The sequence below is a fragment of the Caretta caretta genome, chromosome 1 (assembly GCF_965140235.1).
Source record: "Caretta caretta isolate rCarCar2 chromosome 1, rCarCar1.hap1, whole genome shotgun sequence".
Taxonomy (NCBI): domain Eukaryota; kingdom Metazoa; phylum Chordata; order Testudines; family Cheloniidae; genus Caretta; species Caretta caretta.
Window position 1 is genome coordinate 232,440,713 of NC_134206.1, and position 27,309 is coordinate 232,468,021.

At 42.5% G+C, this 27,309-nt stretch overlaps 1 protein-coding gene across 4 annotated transcripts in view; it reads left to right on the plus strand.

Annotated features, from left to right (window-relative positions):
* The window catches only part of ITPR2 (inositol 1,4,5-trisphosphate receptor type 2), a 401,023-nt gene that overhangs the window by 33,633 nt on the left and 340,081 nt on the right, over positions 1-27,309 (plus strand). For all 4 annotated transcript variants that reach the window (XM_075121545.1, XM_048825997.2, XM_075121548.1 and 1 more), the window contains exon 2: positions 26,493-26,563. In XM_075121545.1, coding sequence (XP_074977646.1) covers positions 26,493-26,563 — 71 coding nt within the window. The remainder of the gene's footprint in view (positions 1-26,492; positions 26,564-27,309) is intronic.

A 27,309-nucleotide genomic window follows, 5' to 3' on the forward strand; every position in this document is an offset into this window, starting at 1 on the left:
GCTGTGCTCCTCTTGCTCCTGTTTGCCTTAGCCTCTAGCTGACAAGAGCCAATTGGAGCAGCACCCTGCTTGCTGTCGAGGATGTGGGAACAAGAAAATGGCTGGGAGTAATGTTTTGCAGAGTAAGACATTCACCATGTTTCCAGTGCTGGTTGTGCAAAAGGCCTGAGTCAGAACCCCCAAAGTTATGAGATTGGTTTAAAAATCATGGGATTTAAAAATTCTGATTTTTTTCCTTTGCTTTTTGAGCCTCTATAATGCACTTGCCTCACATTTTCATGCTTTTCTGAACAACCAGGAGGGCTTGAAACTTAAAAAAAATCTAAAGCTGAGATTCCTACATATTCACTTGACTCCAGGAACTAAAGCATTAAGAAAGACACCATATATCACAAGACTTGCAATAAAATCACAAGAGTTGGTAACACTGATACCATTTGTGATCTTTTCTAAATTCTCCTTGGGCTCATTCGCATTGACTTTGGGTCAGCCCCCATCAGATGCTGTTGATTTTTCATTTGATTTATAAAATATTTTAACTGGCACAGATAAAGACAAACTGGACTGTAGGCAAATACTCATTAGAACGTGTTTGAAATAATAATGCGTTCAACTATATAAATCATGATTTACACAGGGAGAGGTCAGAGTCCTCTTGAAGGACCTCCCAGGTTTGGGGCAAGACTTGGCTTTTGAAACCTGTGCATTTTATGTGGACTGTGCCATCGGTATTGAGAGAAAATGAATGCATAGCACTAATATACTGATCAGCAAGAATAAAGTGGACTCCATTCATTCATTTACCGTACCCCTAAAGTACAGGCTTTGCAAAAGATTCCATTTTACTTCCTTTTTGGTTAACCCTCCAATTAGCAGTGAACTGTTTAAAGAACTCCAGGAGTTTCTCCAGGTAGGAAGTGATTATTTGCAATCATCCATGGTCTCTTAGGAGGCCAGTGTAAACAGTTGTGAAGAGGGCTGAAAGTTGTTTGGGGCTGAGTCAAAAGAATGCTGGAAAGTCACAGGAAACATAAGAGCCTTAAAAACAAGGGGCCAAATTATCCCTGTATAACAAAGCTTATAGTGAAGCTACTCCTTAGTAGTTGTTTTTGCTTTTGGAGTATTGACAGCAAAGCCATAGCATCATTGTTCTTCACAGTTAACATTGAGCCACAGCATTGGAAGGCTACCTGGTGGTAATAAAACCTGCACCAAGTCAACACTAATGTTCTCATTATTGCTAGCACGAGTGGAACTGCTAAACCATTGGCGGGAGAATTGCCTACAATTCTTAAAGGGACATCATTAACTTGGAATCTGGTCAGTTTAAGAAATGAATTGCAATCAGTATTTATTATGAAACCTGCCAATATGTCATGAAAATGTATGGTATTATATTTTTACAAATGTTCTGTCTCACCAGTTGCTGTGTGAAAGACCTACACAAACAGCAGAGACTGATTAACTAAGGCCGTGTTGCCACTAAACTTTTTCTTTCCCCTTATATTTACCACTGTTGGTAACCAGTGGTGCCCTAGTGCAGTGGTTCTCAAACTTTCCAGACTACTGTACCCCTTTCAGGAGTCTGATTTGTCTTGCACATCCCCAAGTTTCACCTCACTTAAAAACTATTTGCTTACAAAATCAGACATAAAAATATCGAAGTGTCCCAGAACACTGTTACTGAAAAATTGCTTATTTTCTCATTTTTACCACATAATTATAAAATAAATCAATTGGAATATAAATATTGTACTTACATTTCAATGTATAGTATATAGAGCAGTATAAACAAGTCATTGGCTGCATGAAATTTGTTCTGACTTTGTGAGTGCTTTTTGTGTAGCCTTCTGTACATCATGGGAACACCCTACACCCCCTTGTTCATCCTTATAATATGATTTTGTGGTATCTAATGCAAAGTTTGTCATGTTGGGTGTCTTCAGAAGGCTCATGATGTACTGAGCATTGTTGTTATGGTAATGTTATAGTAATCTTTTTTATAGTAATGTTATAGGTTGTAATTTCATGTATATTAGTTATGAGGCTGAAAATGTGTCCTCATGGCTTAAAGCAAGCCCAGGCAAAAACTTCCCAAGAGCAGAGGGGCAGTTCACACCTCATCAGGCCATGTATGGGACAAACCCAGCCCAGCCTCATAGGAACAAAGGACACTGGCCTAGGCAACAACAAAGGATCTGTTGGACTCTTGAGTGAGTCACCCCCCTTCCTTTGATCAGTTTGGGACTGCGATGAGGTAATGGTCTCCTGACCCTGAAAGTGGGCAGGGGGGGGAGGGGCACGGCGGCAAAGCCAAGAGGGAAGAAAGAACGTGATAAAAGGGAGAGACGTTTGCCATGCTCTTCCTTGCTCTTCCACCTCCATCTACAGACACCACACCAAGTGACTGAAGCACTGATCAAAGGGGAGAGCCTGGCTGAAGAGCAGCCAGCCAGCCTTTGGTGAGAAGCATCTACATTTGTAAGGGCATTGGAAGTGTTAAGATCAGCTTAGAATGCATTTTGCGTTTATTTCATTTGATCAGATCTGATTTGTTGTGCTTTGACTTGTAATCACGTAAAATTTATCTTTGTAGTTAATAAATCTGTTCGTTTGTTCTACCTGAAGCGGTGTGTTCGGTTTGAAGTGTGTCAGAGACTCCCCTTGGGATAACAAGCCTGGTACATATCAATTTCTTTGTTAAATTGACAAACTCATATAACCTTTCAGCGTCCAGCGGGCATAACTGGACGCTGCAAGGCGGAGGTTCCTAGGTTGTGTCTGGAACTGGAGATACTGGCTAGTATCATTCGTTTGCGAGTAGCTGGGAGCAGCTTACATGCCAGAGGCTGTGCATGAACAACCCAGGAGTGAGGGTTCTCACAGCAGAGCTGGGTAAGACTGGCTCCCAGAGTTGAGGATTGGAGTGATCTAGCAGACCGCCAGCCAAGATAACACCAGGGGAATGTCACAGTATAGCCTGTTGTAAAACTAGGCAAATATCTTGAGGAGTAGATGTATCCCCAGGGGTATGCATATCCATGGTCGATAACCGCTGTCCTAGTGTAGGCAGCTGTCTGCTGAGAGCAGATCTGGAGGACGTAGTATTTAAAACATCAGCAGTTGCCAGAAGCCTTTCCACAAGAGCACCTCTGTTATTGTGGCCACCAACAGTTCTTCCTATTGTGGTGGGAAAATTTTAAGAAAGGATCTAATATATAATCGGTTAGGTCTTGTTTACAGGAGAAACAGTGGAACTGAGTATATACAAATTTACAAAACAAACAAAGGGGGGCGGTCCCTCTAATTTTGTTGTTACAGCCATTTTAGGGGTTACTTGTAATAACAGGGAGATACATTGTTTTACCTGACAAAAATGTGATTTTTAAGATTATGGTGTCCCTCTAGTAGGGAGCTGCTCTAGAGGGGTCAGTATTACTGATCTCGTCACACTTTTTGAATGACTATGTGTTGCTGAAGACGAAGAAGGGCTTTTTCTTTAGTTCACCGGATCATTTTGTGGTGTGAATTCCTGCACATGCACATTTTACTCTTCCGTTCGGAGTAGGAGGAGAACAGAAAGCCCATATGAAGGTTATTTCTGTGTTTCCAAAGGGGACTGTTTGTGTAGAGCAGGAGGAGTAGGAATTCTGGCTTTTGGGAACTACTCCTGCAACTGCCTCTGACATACTGTGTGCGTGGCTGTCAGTATGTTAGCCTTACAGGGGTGTTCTGAGGCTAAACTAATGTTTGTTTCCTGTGATTATTTATTATGTATTTCAGCAGTGACTAGAGGCTCCATTGTGCGAAACCCGATAGATGTATTAAGAGACAGTCCCTGACCCAAAGAGCTTATGGTTTAAAAAGAAAAGACAGATCAAAGGCATGAAAAAGGAAGGATTTTTATCTCCATTTTTACAGATGGAGAACTAAGCCACGGAGATGTGAAGTGACTTGTCCTGGGTCACACAAGAAATCTGTTGCAGAAGCTGGATTTGAACCCAGATTTTCTAAGTCCCCAGTGCTTGAATAACAAGACCATCCTTCCTCTTTCATGCCTTAAGATCATTGTTCAGTGACCAGGCAGAGAGAGGCTGGTTGTGTGTGGAGCAGAAACCTCTGAGGACTAGTCCAAGTTAATGCGAGAACAACTCTGAAATGATCTGGAACAGCTCCCAAAATGATCTGCCAGTAGGAAGCAGGCTCACCTTACTTCAAGAATAAGTAAACAAAGTCTATGTAATTTCTCCACTGTTTTTCGCCTGGAAGGCAATTTTTTTTTTCGTGACGCAAAAGAAACAGGAAAGCAAAGAGAATCTGCAAGTTACTTGGCACGGCCATTAAATGTTTTAAACATTTGTCATTGCAAGGCAAAATTTTAAGTCTTGTTTAGGAAATTGAAACGTGTTCATGTGTGGGGGGCTTCTCCCTTTGAAAAGTGTGCATTAACTCCCATTCACATCCGTGACCGCTGGGCACATATATCAAAGGATAAATAGACCTCTTTCAGTGGATTCTTGCAAAGCAAGTCATTGCCCCTGCAGAAACAAATGCTGAAACCAGAAGTTGAATTACATGTCTGGTACTGCTTTTGTGATTGCTGTTCGGTTAAGTTGCAGGTTGTCTAATGCATCAGAATGCCAGGCTGGCTGAAACAGACTGCCAAACTCAAGAGCCTGTGTCTGCAGGGGACCCAGGGTTGGAAAGGTTCTTGTTCCAAGTGGTAAGGCCCAGATTTGCTCTCCCCATTCCTGTCAGAATGCACTGTTCTTGCCAAACAAAAGAGAAATGAATCTGTAATAGAACTAAAAAATCAAATCTTTACAAATTATTTAAAGGCATCCGACCGGCCCTATTTCTAACACTGAGAAGTAGCAGGTATTTTGTTCAGAGATACTGTTATCAGAAAGAAAAGTAGCACATTAGTCCCTTAACAGCAAGATTTTCAAAGGAACTCAAATGTGTTAGGCATCGAGCTGGGAGTTGGGTGAACACAAGAATGGCCAGACTGGGTCAGACCAATGGTCCATCTAGCCCAGTATCCTGTTTTCTGACCTTGGCCAATGCCAGGTGCTTCAAAGGGAATGAACAGAACAGGGCAATTATCAAGTGATCCATCCCCAGTTGCCCATTCCCAGCTTCTGGCAGTCAGAGGCTTAGGACCACCCAGAGCATGGGGCTGTACCATGACCATCTTGGCTAATAACCATTGATGGAACTATCTTACATGAATTTTATCTAATTCTTTTTTGAATCCAGTTATAGTTTGGCCTTCACAACATCCCTTGGCAACAAGTTCCACAGGTTGACTGTGCATTGGGTGGAGAAGTACTTCCTTTTGTTTGTTTTAAACCTGCTACCTATTAATTTCATTGGGTGACCCTGATTCTTGTGTTATGTGAAGGGGTAAATAATACTGCCTTATTCATTTTCTCCACACCGTTCATGATTTTATAGACCTCTATCATTTCCCCCCCTGAGCCTCTTTTCCAAGATGAACAGTCCCAATCTTTTTAATCACTTCTTGTAAGTAAGCTGTTCCACGCCCTTAATAATTTTTGTTGCCCTTCTCTATACCTTTCCCATTTCTAATATACATTCTTTGAGATGGTACTGCATGCAGTATTCAAAGTGTAGGTGTAGCATGGATTTATATAGTTATATTTTCTGTTTTATTATCTATTCCTTTTCTAACGGCTCCTAACATTCTGTTAACTTTTTTGACTGCCGCTGCACATTGAGCAGTGAGGTGGTCGTTTGCAGATAGTACAAAATTACTCAAGATATTTAAGTCCAAAGCAGACTGCAAAGAGTTACAGAGGAATCTCACAAAATTGGGTGACTGGATAACAAAATGGCAGATGAAATTCAATGTTGATAAATGCATATTGGAAAACATAATCCCAAGTATACATACAAAATAATGAGGTCTAAATTAGCTGTTACCACCCAAAAAACAGATCTTGGAGTCATTGTGGATAGTTCTCTGAAAACATCTGCTTAGTGCAAGGCAGTGAAGAGTCATGTTCCCTACATGTATTCAGAGCTATTTACTCTAGGGACAAAATTACATTTTTTTTTTTTTTAGACTTAAAAAAATTTTTTTTTTTTTTTTTACACAGATGCCATACTCTGGTCTGCAGCACTTTTATTACTGGTGCTGATGCAAAATAAAGAAGGAACCCAGCTTGACTCTCAAGTCTGTCCTAGGTTCCAGATTGAGTTTTCAGCGCTGACACTTCGGGGGGGAGAAAAAAAGTTTAAAATGTATTTTGCTTTGTCTGTGTTTGATTTCTGTTGTAGAAATCACTGAGCACAATAAACAGAGGACTCCAAAAGATGCTTATAACAGAGTTACTTGGTGAGATTAGGATTGCACTTTAAGCAACAGTGTACTTACACCCTGGCATCTCCGGCTTTGTGACGCATCTTTGTGTCAGTGAAAAGCTTTTCTATTGTTTCTGTCCTTTGGCATGTGCCTCCTTTTCATATTATGGGTTGACTTTTTGATGTTTAAGTGTGAATGCCTTAATTAACGTATGAGGTCATTTTTTTGATCAGTAAACAGATTATGGTATTTCTCAACTGGACCTTTTGAGTACATTTATTTTCCAGACCTGTTCTATGCAGTTTATCATTGTGATTCATTAAATAGGGTTTACAGCCTTTCAATTTCTTCCAGGTAACATGTAATACTTCAAAGAAATTGTTTGAACCTGGAGTAGATGTTTAGCAGTTACAGACATACTGCTTTAGGAAACACCTAACAAATAATTAATTCTCCTAGTGTGACTGTCTGGGCTGGTCTTGGAATATTTTTCAGTTATACTTCTGTTCTCTCTCTGTACCCAAGTTCTCCTTGCAATCTCTTTTTGAATGGTTAGCCATGAAACAAGATTTAGGGTGGGATTTTTTTAAACGCTCCTGTGTCATTTAAGAACATAAGTCGTGTTGATGGCCTGTGTTCCTAAGTCACTTAGGCATTCTTGAAAATTCAGCCTGTAATTCACAGTGGTCACAATCTGAAAGTAACTGTGTGTCTTCAGTAACTTCTTCATATTGAATGAACAGGGTTCTGTTTGTCACAACTTGCATGTTAGAGGTTCTGAGTTACAAAGTTATCATCGGTAACTATAAAGAGGTAGAGTAAAGGGTACGTAGTCAATCTTGATTTTCTCATTTCCAGATACTTGCAGATTAACTAAGCACCCTTAACATTGTGTCAACATACCGCCAAACCCTGCGGTTCTTAAACAGGTTTTGTAATCTGTAGGAATCTTGCTTGTATAACAACTGAGTAAAGGGATTGCAGCAGTGATGTCAGAGATTTTTGCACGTGTGCCTTAGAAATGACTAAAATAGATAAATGATTTGTAGAGTACCACAGTACTCATGGTACTTTGCCAAACACACACAAAATACAAGGTACCTGCCTTGAAGAGCTTAAACCCTCCATCAAAAACTGTAGGTGGGACAACAGTTCACATTGAAGAAATCATGTAGACACAGTCCATGAGCAGATAACATTTATTGAGTTATATATGGACAATTATATATTCATTGAGCTACAATATATTTCAATAGTGCAATACAGAAAGGCTTTAAGATCCTATTTTTAAAATAAAAAGAAAAGGAGTACTAGTGGCACCTTAGAGACTAACCAGTTTATTTGAGCATAAGCTTTCGTGAGCTACAGCTCACTTCATGGAATGCATCCGATGAAGTGAGCTGTAGCTCACGAAAGCTTATGCTCAAATAAATTGGTTAGTTTCTCAGGTGCCACTTGTACTCCTTTTCTTTTTGCGAATACAGACTCACACGGCTGCTACTCTGAAACCTATTTTTAAAATGTTGGCTTTGAATTACTCAGTTTCTGAGTTCAAATGTAAGTTAATGAGAATTAATATTTTTTGGCAATCTTTCCTGCAGATTTCTAAAGTTTTGCTTAGCTTTAACTATAATATTACTTCACAGCTCTGTCAGTGAGGAGTAGTTTAGCAGGCTTAACTTAAAGTTAACAGATGGTTTTTTTGCTCTGTATTAGTATCTTTTGAAACAAACCATTTCAACAAAGAAATATACCCATACATTATGGGACATATTTGATATGTTTTCCAGGAAGACTTAGCAGCTTTGTTTAGAGGGACGTGTTCTCAGTGTGTTAGCACGGTAATGTGCGTGTTCTTTGATCACTGCAGATCTGGTGATGACACTGTGCTCTGAAACTGCACGGTCATCAATCTAATCCTACTCGGTGTTAAACAGATGTTCTGTTGGTGGAAGAAGGCCTGAGGAACTTCTCACCCAGGCCCAGCATATGCAGATTACACAGCACAGGATAAGCTGTCAGCACTCTTATTAAAGCTGGGAGAGGGGCCTACTAACTGCTTCCTGGTGCTCCACAGACCCAAGAGGCCAAGGTCAGACAACTTGAGGATGTGTGCAGGTGCCCGGCCCCATCTGCATGTAAATTGAATTTGGCAGCAGGTGTGTTTGTAGGAGTGTAGCGGCGTGGTTACCTGCTCTTGCCCTGTGGGGTTTAAAAGCCAGCCCTGGGAGAGAGCCAGGGCTGAGGGCAAGAAAGGCTAGGCTGATTGGGGAAATGGCTGCAGCTGGGCCACGCCCCAATTACGCTGCAGCTGAGCTTATAAAGGGGCTGCTAGGCTGAAACTTAGCTAGTCTCTCTCTGCGTTCAGAGAGGGAAGGGCCTGGCTGCAGGGACCTGAGGGAATACCTAGATTGGAGCAGGGCTGAGGGGAAAGGCCTTGGGAGCAGGGGAGCTCCGGCCTGGAAAGCATCAGGTTGTGAGGCCGAGATTAGGACCTATTAGGTACTGGTGTTGCAAGGGGGCAGCCCATGGGTAGACAGAGGCAGCAGGTCCAAACCCCTTCGCCTATGAGTGGCTGATACGCTGCAGTTGGCCCAGGGAGCAGGGCTAAATGAGGACTGGCAGTAGCCAAGACTGAGGTGAAGTGGGGATAGTGGGTGGGGGCTCCCTGGAGAGGGGAGACCCTCAGGGATTGTTGGGTTTTACTGCCGGGGGTAGCACCCCAGTGGGAGGAGGCACCGGGTCCTGGGAGGCACTGGGGCAAGGGGTAAGGCGGATCACCGAAAGGCAGAGGGCGCTCCAGAGGTTGATGAGCTAATTCCCAAGGACAACCAGCAGGAGGCGCCACCGGGTGAGTCCGGCTCTATTACAAGGAGCTATGCCAACCATAACCATACTGCTGTGTGCCAACAGGGTGGCTCCCAGACTTGCTTCTCACCATTTCATTTCCGCTTTCCTCCACAGTGCACCTTTTAATCATGGGGGAGTTTTGTCATTGATTTCAGTGGGGGTAGGGTTGTACCTGTGCATTTGAGATTGTAATCTTCCGGCCAATGCAGAATTGTTCTCTGATCTACACTTAATAGAGTCTTGCCCCATCTAATTTAAATGTCCCAAGTGATGGGGCTTCTACAACTTCCTTTGGGAGACCAGTCCATGAGCTAATAGATCTCGCGGTTAGGAAGTTTTCCTGGTATTCATCTTAAACTTTTCATTTTGTAATCTAAATAACTTCTCATAATTTCATCCTAAATAATGTATTTTCCTTTGTGGTGTTTATACCCTTCAGATATTTATAAGCTATTATTATCCCCTGCTAGCAGGGCAAGATTTTGCCCTTTGTATTTTTTAAAATAAGAATTCTCCTTCTTTATGTTACAGGAACATTATTTGGCTTCAGTACAGAGTAAAATAGATCTGAAATATGGAAATTGATGTAATATAAATTTACTGTATATGGTCCTTTTGGTGCAAGGGTTTTTAAACCTTGTACAAACATTAATTTACAAAATCCTGTAATATTGACAGGTATCATTATTCCCCTGTACACATGAGGAAGCAGTCACGAGAATTTGTTACTTACCCAAGGTGTCATAGCAAGTCAATGGCAGAATTAGGGCTAGAATCTAGAATTCTGGTTCCTGCCTCCTACTGTAAACATGGCATAATGCTACCTAATTATTAATTAATTTATATTATTCATTTACATAATGTTATAAACATGGTACTAAAAATAGATCAAGTCTAATAAACAAATCCCTGAACATCTTACAGTCTAAAGGCATGAGTGGGTACAGCACAGCACAACACAAGACAACAGAATGGCTTTAGGACATTATAGCTGGAATTGTTCATGGAACAACTGAAACATCCTACTTTTTCTCTGGTACGCGAGTTTACAGGTGACTGGTAACAAGAAAGTTGAAATTTCTCTTGCATGGTCAAATAAGAGAACGTTCAACACTGGCTGCTCTTGCTCTATTCCACTCTTCCTGTTTCTGACGCCTTGTTTCCTTGGTATTTGATATGCTTTTGCAAGTCACTTTGAATTGTAATATCTCAGTATGGTAAATGCAGTTCTTAATCTGAGTGGCTCAGGTACACTACGCTTGCATTGCTCTTTTATATAGCAGAAGGTATATGCTTAATGATCACCTATTTAAGACACTTTGACAGGTGCAGGATATTTTTAGGTGTGTAGAACTTTCTGTGAAGAGCTGGCATTTATTGAATAGCATGTTGCAATCTGGGCTTTAATAAATTTGTATTTGTAGCAGTTTAGAAAAAAAAATCTTCTAAAATAAGTGGCATACAATTACTGAAGTTAGAGGCAGCAAAAACTACAAAATCAGGTTCTCTAACCTATTTCCTGTGCAGATTTACTCAGACATGTAGGCTATGTTGTCACACTGTCTGGAGTGCTCACGACTGTGAGTGCCTACATCGGGGCAGACACCCCAAATTGGTGGTATGTTTTATAATTAGATTTCACCAACCCAGTACCGAATGTGAACTTCCAAAGTTCTACAATAGTCTTATGGAGTCACAGACAGTCCCTTTAGACGCTCCAGTCTATCTTGCCACCTGGGCAAGCTGGACTATGTTATAAATGGTCACTTACACCAAACATCACAAAATATTTCAGATTACACCCAGTTCCAAGAGACCAGTCACTGACCCAGGTCAGTTTGCATCCTAGATCTCACCAAAGACAACACTGTTAGCCAATTCTGTAGTAAACTAACTAAAGATTTATTAGCTAAGAAAAAGGAATGAAAGTTGAGGGGTTAAAGCAGGTAAAAATATATGTACAGGTGAATCACCGTCTATATATCCAAATGGTAACACCGACATAGTACAGTAATCTGCCAGTTTCTCTAAAGTCTCTCAGGGCTACCCAGGATAACTATGGGGATCTCTGTCTTCTCATTCAGTTATTCTGCCCTGTTAGAATTGAAACTAGTCCAGAGATGAAGAATTTTTCCTTGTGTCCACACTTACAGCTTCTTCTCTCAGAAAAACAAGTTGGCAGTTCAGCTGCCCACGTGGGCTCTTTCTTTGATGACTAAGAGAGAAGAATGCACTTAGAATCTTTGATCTGCAGTCTTCATACACAAAGACCACTTGCTTTGAAATGCCCAAGAATTAGCACTTTGCTGTTAAAGTTCTTCATTTGCCTTATACAAGAATGCTTTCTCATTTGAGGGGTTATTTAGTTACATGGGTATATATAATGTAAATGTTTGCTATTACGTTATAACAGGTTACAGGTAAGTGAAAACAAAGCATACGGCATCCCATTACTTGTCATGAAGTTTAAACACAAAATATATTCCTATATGTTTAACAGTCTCTCTGATTTATACTAATACACAAGTGAATTGGCTTGGCTTCCAGCCGTGAGTTTGTCAGTTCTCTGCTGACACCTAGGCTTTGCCTAGAGCAGGCACTTGGCTTAACAGCGTCACACACACATTTCTCAGATGAGTTTGTATGGAAGTCTTTGAATGGATTTTTGATAGTTAAATCTGTGACCAGGAATGCTAATCTGGAATATGTATGTTTGTGTGTGGTTAACTATGGACCTTGGTGGATGACTCTTATTGTAATGTGTTAAGGTATGGAAATATACAGTTAAGTCACCAATATAATCTAATTCTGTCCTAGAGTGACACTAGGGGAGAGGGAAGAAAATATTTTTAAAAATCAGTTTAATTGGGAATGGTTATTGCTTGGTGTGACGACAGGGCAAAATTAAGGTGGTTTGGCAGCCTTAAAACCTACAAAGATTTTTAGGCTTTACAAACTTTTACTGAAGGCTTGTTTTGAATTTTTCAAAACAACCAGAGGCTCTCACTGCCCTACTCTGATAAAAAGCCCAGTTCCATTGATTGCCCAAGGCCCAGCATGCATTTGAGGAGTTGAAGCTTGCCTTCACCACCACTCCAGTATGGCCCACCCAGACATGATGCAAGTTTTCATTGTGGAAGCTGACGCCTCTAATATGGCGATTGTGGCAGTCCTATCCCAAAGGCATGGACCCAAGCAAACACTTCACTCCAATGCCTACTACTCGAGGAAGCTTACCCCTGCTGAGCAAAAGTATGAGATCTTGGATGAGGCGCTTCTGATAGGAAAGACTACCTTCAAAGAATGGTGACACTACTTGGAAGGGGCCCATCATCCAGTTCAAGTGTTTACCGGTCATGAAAACCTGGAGTACCTGCACAAGGCCAAGGCCCTAAACCAGTGACCACTCCAGTGGGGCCCTATTTTTCTCTTCGATCAGCCTTATCTTGACTGTCTGCCCTGGAACAAGAAATCGCAATGCAGACATTTCTAAAGATATGGCTCCAACCCAGGAGGCCCTGGTCTGGAGCCAGCCCACATTCTCAAGTCGCATAATTTCCTCAGTGTGACTTGCTGCCAGGACCTGCTCACGCTCATCCGTTCTGCTTCTGTCTCCAGAATTCCACCCAACGAATTGGCCGTTATCAACAGAGAACCACATGAAAACCGGGAAGGAGCACGTTCTTAAGGAACACTGCAACTGTGTTTTCTCCCCCAGACCTGCCAGAGTGGCAGTTCTTCAACTGTGTCATGCCTCCACCCTGGCAAGACACTTAGGGTGATACAAAACCTGATGCTTAATGTCCTGTTTCTTCTGGTGGCCCCGAATGTGCCCCACAATAGAGACCTTTATAGCTTCCTGCCAGGTACATGCCTCCCACTCCAGAAACCTTCCGTCTCCTCCAACTTTTGGACACTCTCTATTTCAGCCCTGGGGGGCTATTTCCTTGGACTTTTTGGGGGGAATTACCAGGATCCAGTGGTTTCATGACTATCCAGACAGTGGTAAATTGCTTTTTCTAGGCTCACTTCATTCTGTGCATGGATTTACCCTTGTGGGGGAAACCGCCTGGCTCTGAATAAACAATATAGTCCATCTTCCTGGCCTCCCAGATTACATCACCTGTGACTTGGGGCCCCCAGTTTACTGCCTACTTCTGGCACAAGGCCCTATGTTTATTAGTAGTCCTATCTCCTGCCTACCATCCTCAGTTGATTGGCCAAATGGAAAGAATCAACCAGATCCTCTAATAATACTTATGATGCTATATCAACCATCACCAGGATGACTGGTCTTCACTGTGACCCTATGCTGAATTTTAGTACCATAACACAGACCATGCATCCATCGGCCCAGCCCCTTCTTTATCAACTATGGGTACCACCCCCAATTTTACCCACAGTTAACCGCATCCTCCCCCAACCCATCTATCCTTTACCTAGTACAACACATCCATCACATCCAAGAGGAGGTGAAGGGACACCTTGAAAAGGTGAGGGAACACTACAGAAAGCACGCAGACAAGGGTAGACAAAAGGGTCTCACCTATTCCATAGGACAAAAGGTATGGCTTCGTACAGAACACATCTGCATGGACAGACCCTCTTAGCCCGTACTGGTTTCAATGACAAATCAGCCTGGTCACCTTCAAGCTCCAGCTCCCTCAATTGCCTAGAGTCTATCCTGTATTCCACATCTCACTTCTAAAACCATACACCGAGAACACATTTCTCCGTAGAGCCCAGTCACCACTCCTACCGGTGTGAATACAGGGTCAAGAGGAATATATTGTTCATGAAGTCTGACTCTAAGATCAAGCAGGGCAAATTATGGTGCCTGATTTGACTGGGAAGGCTATGGCCTAGAGGAACTTGGGACCCAACTGAAAACATTCAGGGTGGCTCCTATTGAAGGCCCGAACCAGGGTGAAATCATGAATTTGGCTCCTGCCTCAGACCATCTGGTATCCTGACACAGCCTGACTCTGGTTCTTGATACCTGGTTTTAATCTCCAGTTTCACTTGCTTCTGACCTCCCGGTATCCTGACCCAGTTGACTCTCTCATCTCATGACTGTGGACTCTGGCTCTGACTACTCGGCCTAGCTACTCATGACTTAACCATGACAGCCACTTTACAAAAAAAATTAAAAAGTAAAACTCAAGGCAGCTTCAAAACAAAAAGTGGTTTCACATCAAAAAGTCAATGTTTTGAATTGAACATTTCAAAATGAAACGTTTTGATGACTTGGTTGTTTTTTTTTTTTAAGTAAAACGGTTTCCAGAATCAACAGGACTTCACAAAATGTTTTGGTTGACCTGAATACCCATTTTTTGCCTCTAAAAGTTTTGATCAAAAACTTTCACCCAGCTCTAGTAACAGGTTCCCTGTGTGATGGCGTGGTGGTTGAGTTAGGTGTTGTGTTTGGGTGGACGGTGATGGGGTTAGGGTGGAGCAAAAGAGGCCCTCTGTGGCAGGGAAAGTTTGAGGGCAGGCTCTTCATGTGTGAGAAGGGGTTGAAGGCAGGTCGTCTTGGAGACGTGTCTTGAACATGGCTTGTCCTTGGCTATGCTTGTAGTTAAACTGTCCAGCTGCACCTGTTGCTGACAGGTATAGTCAACAATGTCCCCTCTTCCTGTGCTGACCAGGCTTATGCTCATTGGAAAATGCGTGAAACCATAACCTTAAGGGCTAAGAGAGTGAAAGCTGAGCAACTGAGTGAGGAGGAGACTGTCTGTCTCAAGCTCTCTGTGTACCCAACTGTTTGAGGAGCAAGACTTACTACTCAGAGTAAGTAAAGGTATTAAGCCTGCCCTGTTGTATGGAGCTCTTAAGTCCCTTATGGGCTTCCAGAATACGTACGTGTGTGTGTGTTTCAGTTTCAGTAGTAGTTTCAATTAACTACCCGGCTACAATAAAATTCCTTGGCCCTTTCATATCATCCATAAGTCCCTCAAAGTAAGTTAAGGATGTGCCTTCAGGTCGTAACTGGCCCTGTGCATTTTGGCAGTTCATGAAAGAACTGCCACTTCCCCAGCACATGTTCCTTACCCCCCAACCAACCTGCCCCTCTCATCATTAACCATTCCTGCTCTTATTCCCATTCCAGCTCCCCCCCACCACTCATTCTTGCCCCACTCACGTACACCACCTAACTCTTGCTGCCCCATATGCATATTCCCATACCCATACTCCTGCTTCAGACCCCACCTCTTGAAACAGAATTCCTCCCTTCACATATCCCTGCTGAAACCCTCCCGCTGCCCCCTTGTGATGTATTCCCCAATAGAGAGATGGGATTTATGGGATTTCACTCTGGACTTGTGTCATAATTCCAGGGGAGAAGGAGGTCCTTGGGGGTGGAGGAGAAGATGGGGTCTGTTTGTTAGGAGAATAAGAAGGTTTGTAATAAAGGTGTTTGAAATAATGAATGATATTACAGTAGAGGGAGCACTTCTGTTCTTGTAGTACAAAAATGGCAGGACATTGAATGAACTTGAAAAGCAGCAAATGTAAAACTGATAAAAGGAAATACTTTTTCACACAGTGTGCAATTAACCTGTGGGATTAATTGCCACGAAACATCATTGAGGTTGAGAATGTAGTAGAATTCAAGATAGGATTTGACATGTGAGCCATATCTATACTGCACTTTTCTGCTGGCACAGCAGTATCAGTCCAGGCTGTGAAGGGGTGTGAGCTCTGACCAGTGTAGCTGTGCAGGCATAAGGTCTGAGTGGAGTTTTTCCAGTATAAGCTGTGTTCACACTAGAAGTGCTTTGCCAGTGTGGTGTACCAATATTCCTGTACTAACAAAGTGCTCCTAGTGTAGACATGGCCAAAGATGGATAATGAGAACATCCAGAGTTACATTAGGTAGGATTTAAACAAATGTCTGGAAGGGATATTCTTCAGGGCATAAGCCAAAAACTCACTAATGAGGATTACAAAGGAACTTTCCCTGCGGGCAGGTTATTCCATAACTACCTACTGCAGGCTTCTTGAATCTTCATCTGAGGCATTGGGTCCTGGCCACTGTCAAGACAGAATGTTAGGTTAGATAGATAAGGGCTCTGAGTCAATATGACAATTCCTATGTTCCTAAAAATTAACACCCCCCTCTAAAGCCAACGAATGGGGAACCATTGGAAACGGAAGAGGAAATCTCCTGCAGACTTTTGCTTTATGGACAATGAGGAGTACGTTGTATCTTCTAGGCATATAGATCATTATTTTCAAAGGTTTCCATCTTTGCGTAGCCTGGTATTGTAGACGGTAGCATGGAGACAGCAATGCAATAGTGGCCAATTGTACTGAATTGACCAGATTCTCAAAACAGTTTCCCACTGAAGTAAATAGGAAAACTTCCACTGACTTCAGTGGGAGCAGGATTGGGACCCAGGATAAGAGATCCCCATTATATTGTTGCTTTCAGAATCTTTTTCCATAATGGCTGAATGTAGGGGGTGTAAGTAAAGGTCCAGTTGCAGAACTGTTGTCTTGTCTTCCGGAGCTCTGATGGTATATTTTAGGCTGCACTGTATTACTACACAACTTAATGACTACAGTTAGAAAAAAATGGGTGTACAGCATCCACTCATAGGCATTGTACATAAAACAGGTATTTATTATGTTTAAAAAGAACATGCACAAATAAAAATCATGCCATAAACAAGCAGAAAATTCCGTTGTCTCCTATAAGTAGTCAACATGTGCAGAGCTGAAATGGAATCATGTTGTACCTGCTATGTTCTGTATTACAATATACAGTACAATGCAGTATTGTCTGTTTCCAGTGAGCAAAAGAATAAAGCTATTAAGCTTTTTTAAGCTTGCCAAAACTTCCTTGATGATAGAATAGCTAAAATAGTTGCTTTACAACTTTATTTTAAAGAGTTAGCTCGGTATATTGTATAATGTAGCCAGCTCGTTCTCCCCATTCCAGGTTTTTAAATTCTTTATTTGCACTATAAAACAAAACTGCAAACAAATGAAATTAAAAAAAAAATCAGCTTATGTCTTTGGAAGTAGTTAAAAAGCTCTGAACCTGAAAGGTGCTTGTATTGCATTGGTTCAGTCAGGACTATTATTAACATCATGCATTTTAAAGTAATTATTTTGCAAGCACACAGAAAATGAATCATTTTGTTTGTTTGAAAACCAAATGCAGCGACCTAGTATGTTTCAGAGTCTTTTAGGCGTAACAAAGCAACAAATGCTTTTTATCTTTTTATTTATGAAATGTAGGCTAGGAATATTGATTCTGTACTCAGAGTAAGTGCTGTAAGTTTGGGAAGTATATATTTTGATTATGGAGGCATGACCAGTGCCTTCATAATCTGTGTGTGTGTGTGTGTATGTGTATATATATATATATATATATATATATATATATATATATATATATAAATAATAAGCAAGTGATTACTGAACTTTTTTTAAAAGATACATGAACATTCTTTAGGACCGAGATGTAGAAAAATGTCCATATATTATATGGACAAATTGGAACTTAGTCCAGGTTTTGTGTGGTGTTGTAAGATGTTTTGCAAGAGAGAAAGTGGTCAATGGTTAAAGCTCTGGACTGCGATTCAGCGGATGTGGGTTCATTTCCCAGCTCTGCTATAGACTTTTGTGTCACCTTGAGCAGGTCACTTAATCTTTCCATGCCTCAATGTCCCATCTGTAAAATGGGAGTGATAACTTTTTCCTACCCTGTATCTCTCTGGTCTGTTTAGACCCTAAGCCCATCGTGACAAAGGGCTTTTTTTTTTTCTGTGTGTCTGTATAGTGCTTGTGAGGCCCTGATCGGGGTGGGGCTTCTAGGCATTCCAAATAATCAATAATCAAAGTCACTGAGGTTTGGGATAGAAATCAGTTATGCAAATTTATTTCTTGCACTCTTAGAACACCAATTCAGGCTCATGGTGAAAGCCCACCACGCCACATGTAGGAAGCTCCGTTGTTGTGAGGGTGGAAATGTAGGGGTGGTTCCTGTGGAGTCCCTGTTCCTATTCACCCCCTTTACTCCACTCTTAACAAGAGTCCAATCACACTCCCATCTATTTTAAAGGAGTTAGGGTCTGAGTCCCCATTGCCTGCGCCCTGTGCACATTGACCAGTATAAAGTGGGTATAAACCACAACTATTCTCATTTGCTAACGTTTTACACGCATAAAGTGTGGGACAGTGGTGAGTCGGGCCCTTTGTTTTTTCTCTGATAGAATGCCAGGGAAGGGCTCTTTTGTTAAGAATCAGAAGGTGTGGACCAGAATTAGAAAGGTGAACATGGCTCCTCCTCCACACCAGGTATTTCCCCCTTATTCTTCCAAGCATCCAGAGATTTACTCTGTAATCCCTCCATCTCCTTTCCTGGATGATGTACCATCCATTTTTAGGTACCCTTATGTGGCCCCCCGTTACCATACCATCTTTGTACCTCAGAATCTTCAATGTATTTATCCTCACAACACCTCTGCAAGGTAGGGAAATACTACTGTCTCCATTGTACAAATGGGGCCCTGAGGCCCTGAAGAGTTTACAGTGTAAGTATCCAAGACAGGCACAGAGCAGGAGAAAAGTATTAGTATAACTATATTCCCTTTATAGATGGGGAGAGATTAAATGGCTTGCCCAAGATCACACAGGAAGTCTGTAGTAGAGCAGAGCTAGAACCTAGGTCTCAGGCTAGCACCTTCATCACTGGGCCATCCATCCTCTCCTTTCCTGATTTGGAGAGGTTGGGGAACTTACAGCAATGTCTAACATAGCTAGTGCCCAAGAATCTTCATTCCCAAGGAGTGGGCTTCGTAGACTGGAAGATCTAAAAAAGATTTCCGTTTGAGAAATCATGATCTTAAAAATAGTTTGAATTATATTGGAATGGAAAGAGCAGCCAGTCAGCCTGTTGTATGCAGTACAGTGTCAAACTAAAACTGTATTAAACTGGGTATTGGGCTGCAGAACCAAGAGTATTGCATGCGTAATTGAAAAATCTTGTATGTAGCTTGAGGGCTAATTAATCCTTGGTGCAACTCCATTTACATTAGGGGTGATTGTGGTCACTAATTACTGTAATACAACTTTATGGCATTTTATCTTTGTCTTCCCAGAACATACAAAAGAGAGTGACTAATGTTAATTAAAGTTTACTTTCTATTATGCTTCAGTGCCTTGATCATGAGAACTGCTAAGTGCCCTCCACTCCTATCAAAAATGGCTGTTGAGGGTGCTTGGCATCTGGTAGGAAGTAATCAGCACCCTGCAGGATCTAGCGCGTAGCTGCGTGTGTTACTTTGCTGTAACGATGTGGCTCTATAATGGAGAAGGTAACAGTCTCTCTGTCTAGTTAAGGCTGCAGTTGAGGTCTTATTAGACGAGCATACTTGAAAATCATACCCCAAATCCCCTACTTATGGTGCGAGTTTTGAAAACCATTGAGAAAAATGTTGGGTTAGTTTTGAGACTAAAATATTTAGAAATAGCTTCTTTAAACATTTTTACAAAAACAGCAGAACCTCAGAGTTACGAACACCTTGGAAATGGAGGTTATTCATAACTCTGAACAAAACATGATGGTGGTTCTTTCAAAAGTTTGCAGCTGAACATTGACTTAATACAGCTTTGGCACTTTACTATGCACAAGAAAAATGTTGCTTTTAACCATCTTAATTTAAGTGAGAGAAGAACAGAAACAGTTTCCTTACGGTGTCAAATCTTTTCTTAAACACCCCCACCCCCCCCTTTTTATTTTTAGTAGTTTACATTTAACACAGTCCTGTACTGTATTTTTTTTTTTTTGTGATCTTGCTGCTACCTGATTGCATACTTCTAGTTCCAAATGAAGTGTGTGGTTGACCAGTCAGTTCGTAACTCTGATGTTTGTAACTCTGAGGTTCTACTCTAATGTTTCAAATTTTGTGGGATTAAGTGAATTCAGAATAGAAGATCCAAATCATAGGTGTATTTGGACATTGGCTCCTACCAGTCCATTCAAAGGGCAGAGATAGTAGAATGTTTATAGAATAAAACATTATAAAGATCCTGTCCCCTTTTATCTGTCAGTGAGCAGAGGAATCTTGTGTTGGTCCTGTGCTAGAGTAGAAGATATTCTGCAGCAGAGGAGGCCTTAAATTCTGCCCCTAAACTCCTGGGGGCTTCCTGCACTGTAGCTGGGAACGAGCCTCCCAGCCCGGGTTGACAGACTCGTGCTAGCAGGGCTTGAGCTAGCATGCTAAAAATAGCAGTGTGGGATGTTGCAGCACCGGTGGAGACTTGGGCTAGTCAGCCAAGCTCAGATCCAGGGGGAAGGGGAAAGGTGGGCTTGAGCTCTGCTGGCTAGCCTGAGCCGCCGCTAATGCTGAAACATCCATGCTAGCTCAAGCCCTGCTAACGTGAGTCTGACATACCCGTAGCTCTGTATTGGATGCTTCCGGGAACTGGGAGCCAGACTTCACTCCCTCCGGCATCTGCCCTTACTGGTTTGCGGTGGGGTTTGTGTCCCTGTCCTCCCTCCCTCCCCACCCCCCATACTGCTCACCAACATAGCTCTTCTAGGAGAACTTTTAAGTGTAGTTCGGGCTCTACTGTCAAATTGCTTATTGAATGTTAACTGCTGATTTCCATAGTTGTTATTTGTAAGTTGTTTTTTACTTTTGCTTTTGGGAGTGAAGGTAAATCTGAGCAGCCTGCTCTTGTTCCGTATGCCAGTGAGCTGCTTGTTGTTGTATTGTTTGTATTACTATAGTACTTAGGACCCATAGTCAGTGACCAAGACCCCATTGTGCTAGAGGCTGTACAAACCCAGAACAAGAGAGTCCCTGCCCCAAAGAGCTTATAATTTAAGTATAAGAGAAGAGACAACAGGTGGAGATGGACAGGAGAGTACAAGGAAGCAATGAGACAATATCGGTCCATGTGAGAGGCTGTGATCTCAGCACACCAGCAGCCTGGTGGTGGGAAATGCATGTGCATATTGAGGGATTGCTCCTGCTCTCATTGTGGCCAGTGGCACAGCTCCCATCGACTTGAGTGGGAACAGAGTCAGGCTCTTCGTCTGAATGAACCAGATACTTAGGCTTGTCAGGATCAGGTTTTAATCGATAGGTGTTGGCAAATGTCATTTTCAGTTGGTACACTGAAATTGACGGGGGGAATATTCCCCCCCGCATCAGTTGGTGTGAGTGCAGCCTCTCCCCCTGCTACCGGCCTGTGCCAGCAAGAATCAGGTGTCACCAGCCCTGCAGCAGCACAGAGAGCCTGTCACAGCCATGCTTGCTTGCTAACTCCTGTGACAGCCCGGCTGCCTAGAGCTCCCTGCTGCAGGGCTGGGGACACCTGATCTCTGCAGGCCCAAGGAGTGGGGAAGGCTCACTCACTCACCAGCCAGGCGTATGGGAGCCATCCGTGGGGCTGGAACCTCCAGGGCTGGGGGGTCCATTGTTGTCCGTGCTGGGGCTCTTTGATCTGTTGGGCTAGGATTGCAGCATCTCCCCACCTTGTGCCTTGGTGTCTTGGGCCCTTTGGCCTTGCAGGGAGCTCCCTGTGTCCCCACTGTCAATGCTGCTCTAACACTAAGCTCTACCCCTTTCCCACCTTAATTTCCGATAACTGTAAAAATAGTGCAAAATCTTAAAAATAAAACCCAATAAAAATAAAAAAACCCTTAAAGATAAAATAACGAGGAGTCCTAACACATTTATTTGGGCGTAAGCTTTCATGGGTTAGAACCCACTTCATCAGATGCATGGAGTGAAAATACAGGAGCAAGTATAAATACATGAAAGGATGGGGGTTGCTTTACCAAGTGTGAGGTCAGTCTAACGAGATAAATCAATTAACAGCAGGATACCAAGGGAGGAAAAATAACTTCTGAAATGGTAAGAGACTGGCCCATTACAGACGGTTGACAAGAAGGTGAGAGTAATAGGAGGGAAAAATTAGTATTGGGGAAATTAAGTTTAGGTTTTGTAATGACCTAACCACTCCCAGTCTCTGTTCAGGCCTAATCTGATGGTATCCACTTTGCAAATTAATTCCAGTTATGCAGCTTCACGTTGGAGTCTGTTTTTGAAGTTTTTTTGTTGAAGAATTGCTACTTTTAGGTCTGCTATTGAGTGATGAGAGAGATTGAAGTGTTCTCCTACTGGTTTTTGAATGTTCTGATTCCTGATGTCAGATTTGTGTCCATTTATTCTTTTGCATACAGACTATCTGGTTTGGCCAGTGTACATGGCAGAGGGGCATTGCTGGCACATGATGGCATATACCCCATTGCTAGATGTGCAGGTGAACAAGCCCTTGATGGTGTGGCTGATGTGGTTAGGTCCTATGATGGTGTCCCTTGAATAGATATGCGGACAGAGTTGGCAACAGGGTTTATTGCACGGGTTGGTTCCTGGGTTGGTGTTTTTGTTGTGTGGTGTGTAGTTGATGGTGAGTATTTGCTTCAGATTGGGAGGCTGTCTGTAAGCAAGGACTGGCCTGTCTCCCAAGGTCTGTGAGTGTGAGGGATCGTCCTTCAGGATAGGTTGTAGATCCTTGATGATGCGCTGGAGGAGTTTTAGTTGGGGGCTGTAGGTGATGGCTGGTGGCATTCTGTTACTTTCTTTGGGCCTGTCTTGTGGTAGGTGACTTCTGGGTACTCTTCTGGCTCTGTCAATCTGTTTCTCAGATAAAAGTAAATATTGTTCATTGAAATTAGAAAGAAATAAAAAATGAATTCTGCTAAGCCTACGGATATTGCTTTGTCTGACGCCTTCTCCCAGAAAAGCTCCTAGAACTGCCATCAACTACTGATAGGGTAGCGGAGTTTACTTAAGTATGATTTTCCTGTGAAATTGTTTTAAATGGGGCAGATTGTTTACACTAGACTTCCTGAAGGCAAATTGAATTTGTTTATAAAGAACAGTACTAAGGTTAATGGTTTTTCTATTAAATGGGCGTAGTCATTTTTAAACTCTTATTTCACTTGCAAAATGTCATGACAACCACTTTGTTTTTCGAGTAAACATATGAACCCACATTAGCATATGAAAATGTGTTCTTGTTGTCTATGTGACCAAAGATTCAGACCTATATTTCACACCCCTCTATTTAGAGGGGAAAAATGGAAATTATAAAAAACTAAGGTATTAAGACGACAAAATCAGGAAATCTTAACAGTGTAATCAGCCTGATCCTGCAGTCCTTTAATTCAAATTGCCAAAGCACTATTAGATCAATAATAGGTTATATGCATTTAAGACTATGTTGTCTTGATGGCACCAATTTACGTATCACTATCAATCCGTCTAGGAGATGAGTCAAAATAATGTCTGTGCTTGCTATATGCAGAACAGGTGGCATATATAATGTATGTAATAGTTATAGTTAATTTGTGCTTGTAGAAATTGGTTATTACGAGTACTACCTTCAGAGGGAATAGTGTCTAATGGTTAGAGAAGTCAATTGAGAGCAGGATCTCTGTGTTCTAATTCTGGTACTGCCACTAGCATGTTTGTGTGGCGCTGGGCAACTCACCTAAGATCTGGTTAATTGATAGAGGGAAGATAATAATTGGCTACCTCATGGGGTGCTGTGACTTACAGTTCACTAATTTTTATAAAGTGCTTTGAGATGCTCAGTTTATTATTAATTATTTGTATTACTGTAGAGCCTAGGAGCCCCAGTCCTGGACCAAAGCCCAGTTGTGGTAGGTGCTGTACAAACAGAACAAAAGACAGTCTTTGCCCAAAGGATCTTACAATCTAAGTACAAGGCAAGAGACAACAGATGGATACAAAGGGGGGGATGCAAGAAAAGAATATACCAGAGAGAATATTGGTCAGCATGATAGGCCGTGATCTCAACACACCAATGGCCTAGCCAGTGTGAAGAGAGACTACAGAACAGCGCAGAATTATTATAGCATTTTAAAAGACAAAGTTTATTTTGAAAATTTGAAGTTTTAACTTTATATTTTAGAAGTCTTTCATATTTTTTTAAAAAAGCCTCCTGGCTAATAAAGACAAATGCCATTTTGTGGCTTCTGTGACAGAATCATTCAATTTATCTTCACAGATCTGGGTTCTGTCCCCACCATAATGTACAAGGCAATATGTTTGGGTAGTTAATAGATACCATTCACATCTGCTTAATTTTGGACAAATCGTTACTCCTGAGAGCATTCTGCGCCAAAAAATTAAAAATTCTATGCACAATATTTTAAAATTCTGCAAAATTCTTCAAGTTGTATTTGTCAAATAAACGTGGAGGCGCCAGCATGGCATTGGGGAGCACAGGCCACTGGCTGCACAGAGGTGGGAGATCATTTTGAAGCTCCCACCCAGGACACAGATTCAGCAGTGAGGCTGCACTCAACCCTGACACAGCACAAGCACTAGGCCTGCCCCAGAAACACCTTAGGGCCCTGTCCTTCTGTGTCAGGTGTACCAGGTGTGGGCGGACAGGCTCAGCCCGGCACAGTCCAAGTGTGGAGGGGCTTAGTGTGGGGGGATCCAGGTGTGTGTTGAGAGGGTTCTGTGTGGGGCAATCTGGGTGTGGGTAGTTTGGAGCAGGGTCTGGGTGCAGGGGGGATCTGGATGCACAGAGGCTTTTGGGGCATTCTTGGTGCAGCGGTAATAGGACTCTGCAGGGGGTCCTGGTGAAGGTGATTGGGGCTCAGTAGGGTGGTCTGGGTGGGGGGGATTTACTAGGGGGGGTCCAGATACTGGGGGAGTGGAGCTCAGTGAGATCAGGATCCAGGTGCAGCTGGTTGGGGCTCAGTAGGGTGAGGATCCAGGTGTGGGTGGCTCATTGCGGTGGTCCAGATTCAGGGAGGAGTGGGGCTCGATGGGGGGTTGTTCTGGGTTTGGGGGGCGTAAGGCTCGGTGGGAGGATCTGGTGGGTGGGGGGGAGCAGCTCCCTGTACAGTGATCCCTCCCCCTGCAGCTGAGGAGTGATGGACACAGGAAGCAGGGTGGGGGAGTTTGCGGAGCTTCCTGCAGCCTGGGGAGAAATCTGCGGGGGGTCCGACCTGGCCCCGGATGCTGGGAAGGGGAAGTCCCATCCTCCCTAGCCCAGCCGAGACTAACAGCTGAGCCCAGCGAAGGGTAAGAGCCACCAGCCAGGTCTTCCCCAGTCCCGCCCCCTGTCCCACAGTGATTTACCTCTCTGCCGGCTGCCTTGGGCACCCAAAACATACTGCTGGGGAGGGTCGCATGACCTCTCTTGTGGCTTTCCTTTGCTTCCCCCTCAGTCATTTTTCTGTGGGGAGGCAAAGAAATCTGCAGAGGACATTAATTCTGCGCATGTGCAGTGGCGCAGAATTCCCCCAGGAGTAAAATAGTGTAATATCTTTTGTATGGCACCTCCATTCAGATAGTCCAACCACTAGCGGCAACAGGAGGGCACACATATACTCTCACTGTGATCATAGACTATCAGACCTACTCAAGTGTATGTTGTCATTTGGCGTTCAAGTAGGTGCGGCCTGCAGATCATACAAAATTCTATATTTGTAAAGGGCTGTCCACAATCTGTCCAACATTTCACTATCCTGTGAGTTTATTGGAAGAAAGTTTCATCATCGCTTCCCCTGGGAGCGTTTGGAAGAAGTATTGGGCAGCAACAAGTCACCAAAGAACATATGTCCCAATCATGTAAACAGCCTCCTGGATGAACTCCTGCATCAGCAAGGAGCCCTGTTGCAGTTGATGAATTTAAAGAGGCGCTGTGTGGATGTAGAGATTGGCTTGCATGGAGCTGCTTGCAGAACTGAGGCCAAAGTTAGCAAGTTGTACTTTAAATGTAGCGCTTTAAATCCTTTTCTTCATGCTGCGAACATAGGTGCCTCAGCCTTCCTCTTCAAGGCCTAATCTAGAGCCCATTAAAGTCAGTGGGAATCACTCTATTGACTTCACTGGACTTTGGATCAGGGCTCTGGAGCTTGGCTATGAGAATCTGAGAGCTGCCCAGAGGCAGACTGTTTATTATTCAGGGTTAATGTACCACTGAAAATGAAAGCTAAGAGTTTTGCACATAATATCAACATGCACATTGCAATGAAAGGGACTTTGGCCAGTTTTAAATGAAGCGGGATCTGAAATAGCTGCTTTGAATTAGTGCTATAAAAGAAATCCTCTTATGCAAGAGGAGAGCACAGATATTTGTTCTTTCCTTGTGCTGACATAATACAGGTTGTGATTTTTGTTTTCATGTTATTTACTCGAAATGGAAATGTGAGAACCCTGCTACCTTAAGTGTCATGGATATGTCTACACAAACATACATATGACAACAGTGAAAATAATGTTTAACATGTTTGTTTTTCTAGGTTAGTGGATGACAGATGTGTGGTTCAGCCAGAGGCAGGTGACCTTGCCAACCCTCCTAAGAAGTTCAGAGGTAAGTGAATGAGAGTTGCTTTTATTTCACACACCGGCTACAGCTGGATCTGTAATTTACGAAACTGATCCACATTCTACTTTTGGGCAAAGATTTGCATTATAACACAATGGAAATCTCCAAATTTGCCAGTGCTGTAGGACTGGGCCACTGACTCTTGAAGTTGCAATATAAATGAAAAATTAATGTACAATATAAGAAGGTGAAGAACATGAAGAACAGTTGGAAAATATGGGGAGGGGGTTAATTTTCATTTAAACTGAGGCCCATTTACACTACTCTGGCAATCTAACATTTACAGTCATTTTAAGACCCCTTTATGCTTCTGAAGTGCCATTAAGACTCCTATTGTAAATAGGAAGCAAGCACAAGATGTTCATAACTACCAGAAATGGCTGATTCTTCTTCTTCTTCTTTTTTTTTTAAACAGACAATTTTTAGGTGAAGTTTTTTGGAAACATTTCTCTCTGGTTTTTTGTCCAGCTCTACCTATAACCTTTCTTGCTTTTCTCCACTTCTCTGAACATATGCGTATGGATTAACCTAATATTTTGGGAGGTTTTTTTTCCTTATGCTTAATTTTCATGCTAATATAATGTGTTGGGGGGGGGGGGGGAAGATGCAGTTTCTGTTCCTTTAAGAAAATTTTATTTAAATACTTTAAATGTAGCTCTACGTACTGTTTGCATGTGGAGGGAGGGAAATAAAACTTTTTAATGCCTTGTCCACACTTGAAATTACCCTTG